This window comes from Solanum pennellii, chromosome 3 (genome assembly GCF_001406875.1).
Source record: "Solanum pennellii chromosome 3, SPENNV200".
Taxonomy (NCBI): Eukaryota; Viridiplantae; Streptophyta; class Magnoliopsida; order Solanales; family Solanaceae; genus Solanum; species Solanum pennellii.
The window spans coordinates 39,736,288-39,740,142 of NC_028639.1; the positions used below are offsets into that span (position 1 = coordinate 39,736,288).

Consider the following 3,855-nt stretch of genomic DNA (forward strand, 5'->3'; position numbering starts at 1 on the left):
GTTGCTACATATAATCATCTGTAGCAACATATAACTCAAATGTTGTGACGGACGAATGTTGCTACATATAATCATCTGTAGCAACATATAACTCAAATGTTGTGACGGACGAATGTTGCTACATATAATCATCTGTAGCAACATATAACTCAAATGTTGTGACGGACGAATGTTGCTACATATAATCATCTGTAGCAACATATAACTCAAATGTTGTGACGGACGAATGTTGCTACATATAATCATCTGTAGCAACATATAACTCAAATGTTGTGACGGACGAATGTTGCTACATATAATCATCTGTAGCAACATATAACTCAAATGTTGTGACGGACGAATGTTGCTACATATAATCATCTGTAGCAACATATAACTCAAATGTTGTGACGGACGAATGTTGCTACATATAATCATCTGTAGCAACATATAACTCAAATGTTGTGACGGACGAATGTTGCTACATATAATCATCTGTAGCAACATATAACTCAAATGTTGTGACGGACGAATGTTGCTACATATAATCATCTGTAGCAACATATAACTCAAATGTTGTGACGGACGAATGTTGCTACATATAATCATCTGTAGCAACATATAACTCAAATGTTGTGACGGACGAATGTTGCTACATATAATCATCTGTAGCAACATATAACTCAAATGTTGTGACGGACGAATGTTGCTACATATAATCATCTGTAGCAACATATAACTCAAATGTTGTGACGGACGAATGTTGCTACATATAATCATCTGTAGCAACATATAACTCAAATGTTGTGACGGACGAATGTTGCTACATATAATCATCTGTAGCAACATATAACTCAAATGTTGTGACGGACGAATGTTGCTACATATAATCATCTGTAGCAACATATAACTCAAATGTTGTGACGGACGAATGTTGCTACATATAATCATCTGTAGCAACATATAACTCAAATGTTGTGACGGACGAATGTTGCTACATATAATCATCTGTAGCAACATATAACTCAAATGTTGTGACGGACGAATGTTGCTACATATAATCATCTGTAGCAACATATAACTCAAATGTTGTGACGGACGAATGTTGCTACATATAATCATCTGTAGCAACATATAACTCAAATGTTGTGACGGACGAATGTTGCTACATATAATCATCTGTAGCAACATATAACTCAAATGTTGTGACGGACGAATGTTGCTACATATAATCATCTGTAGCAACATATAACTCAAATGTTGTGACGGACGAATGTTGCTACATATAATCATCTGTAGCAACATATAACTCAAATGTTGTGACGGACGAATGTTGCTACATATAATCATCTGTAGCAACATATAACTCAAATGTTGTGACGGACGAATGTTGCTACATATAATCATCTGTAGCAACATATAACTCAAATGTTGTGACGGACGAATGTTGCTACATATAATCATCTGTAGCAACATATAACTCAAATGTTGTGACGGACGAATGTTGCGATATACGCATCAGCTGTAGCAACATTTGAGTCAAATGTTGCTACAGCTGATGCGTATATCGCAACATTCGTCCGTCACAACATTTGAGTTATATGTTGCTACAGATGATTATATGTAGCAACATTCGTCTGTCGCAACAAGTGGCATATGTTGCTACAGCTGATTCGTCTGTAGCAACATTTATTACATATGTTGCCACATCTAGTATATCTAAACGCACAGTCCCATGTAATCATTATTTAAAAGTATTTGTTGCTACAAATGATTATATGTATCAACATTTGAGTCAAATGTTGCTACAGCTGATGCGTATATCGCAACATTCCTCCGTCACAATATTTGAGTCATATGTTGCTATAGATGATTATATGTTGCAACATTTGAGTCATATGTTGCTACATATAATCACTTGTGGCAACATATACTTTTAAATAATGATTACGTTGGACTGTGCTTTTAGATATATTATATGTGGCAACATATGCAACAAATGTTGCTACAGGCGAATCACAATATGTAGCATGTGTCGCTACAGATGATTCGCCCGTAGCAACATTTGTTGCATATGTTGCCACATCGAGTATATCCTGTAGCAACATTTGGCATGTGTTGACACAGAAACAAAGAAGAGCAACAAATCACGCATTGGGGCATTTCTAAATAAGATTATATAATAGAGATCATCCTCAAATAAGAGAGAACATTCATTAAAATTCAACAACACAACGGTTAACACTTCTTATGGTCCATTTTGATTTGGGCATGTAGTTTTTTGTGGCCAAAGTCCCTACATACTGAACACTTATTTTTTCTTGTTGGAAATGATTCACCAACTCCACGCCGTCTCTTATATGTCCTTCTTCCGGGTATACTTGCATCAACATATGGAGGAGGTATTTCTCTCTGTATGATATCCAAAGGGACAATCCAAGAATCTTCAGTTGGCACCGGGTGAACTTCCTGAAAATATGCAATTATGTATTTTTCCACTGAATAATATGGAGAGGAGTACAGGTAAATCTGATTTCCAAAATCATCACCATGTTGGGATCGAATCGTTGTCATGGCATGTGGATAAGGTATTTTGTCCAAATCAGAAATTCTACAAGTACAAGTTTTTCTTTGTAGATCCACAATAACAACATCTCCATGACCAGTGACACTGAACTTGTAGTTAGCGATTTGATGGGACAATAACTTGTTGCCTGCGTTGACATACTCTGATATGTCTTTTTCAATTGAAGGAACAAATCTATTTGTGGAGTGAACCAGTTCCATACGCCTATGGTGAAATAACAATGCAAATCTCCTATTTATTTCATCAAATAGAGCGACAATGGGAAATTCTCTTTCAACATCAAACATAGCATTCACCGATTTCGCGATGTTTGACGTCATAATGTTATATCTACACAACAACAAATAAAAATCAACAAAACACATAAAGTAAAAATATACTCAATTGAGATGGTACCTATTTTCCGGGCAAAATGCCCTACTCCATGTGTGAAATTCAATACGTTCAAGAGCTTCAGCGGCCTTTGGTACCAAATCTCTTATTTGATTGAAATGGTCATTGAACTCACATATATCGTACGTCTTTGCTGCTTTATAAAAATGGGACACTACCTTTGAATTGTGAAAGTTATTTCGAATATTTTCCTCGAGGTGTCTCATGCAACAACCATAATGAGATGCACGGTAGATTCTCGAAACCATCTTTCGAATACTTAAATGCCTATCAGAGATAATGCACAACTCATCAATATCATCTACAAAGCTACTCATATTTTGAAAAAAAAATTCATATGAGGCATCACATTCCTTGTCCACGACACAGAAAGCCACTGGAAATATATGATTCTCGGCATCTTGTGCCACCGCCGATAGCAGATTTCCTCCATACTTGCTCCTTAGAAATGTGTCATCAACGGCTATTACTTTTCTCATTTCTTGAAAACTAATTATCCAAGCAGCATATGATACAAAGAAGTACTGGAACCTCCCATTTTCATCGAGCAACAATGTCGTCTTGCTTCCTGAATTTGCAACTTCAAGCATATACTGGTACGCATTAAGCACTGCATACCCGTGCTCATGTGTTCCCCTAACATTAGACTTAGCATGCTCCATGCCTTTATAAATCTTCCAATAGCTTACCTTACAACCCAATTCTGTGCGGAGTTGATTTGACATGTCTCTTGTGGATGGGCCTTTACCATTGAGAAACCTATTTTCCAAGTACTTACTATGACTTTTGTCGTGGCGTGGGGATTATGGTTTGTAAGATGCTCTGAACCACACGTATGGTATTTTTCATAGATTCTAATGGCAAACCTGTCACTACTTGTAAATTTCACATCCCTC

The 3,855-nt window shown here is 36.5% G+C and overlaps 1 protein-coding gene across 1 annotated transcript; it reads right to left on the reverse strand.

Annotated features, from left to right (window-relative positions):
• Positions 1 to 2,217: 2,217 nt before the first annotated feature.
• On the reverse strand, positions 2,218 to 3,621 carry LOC107013357. Its single transcript, XM_015213286.1, has 2 exons — positions 2,963 to 3,621; positions 2,218 to 2,896 (listed from the first exon to the last, which is right to left on the reverse strand). Exons 1-2 carry the CDS (start codon positions 3,619 to 3,621, stop codon positions 2,218 to 2,220), a joined length of 1,338 nt encoding a protein of 445 aa, XP_015068772.1.
• Positions 3,622 to 3,855: the final 234 nt, after the last annotated feature.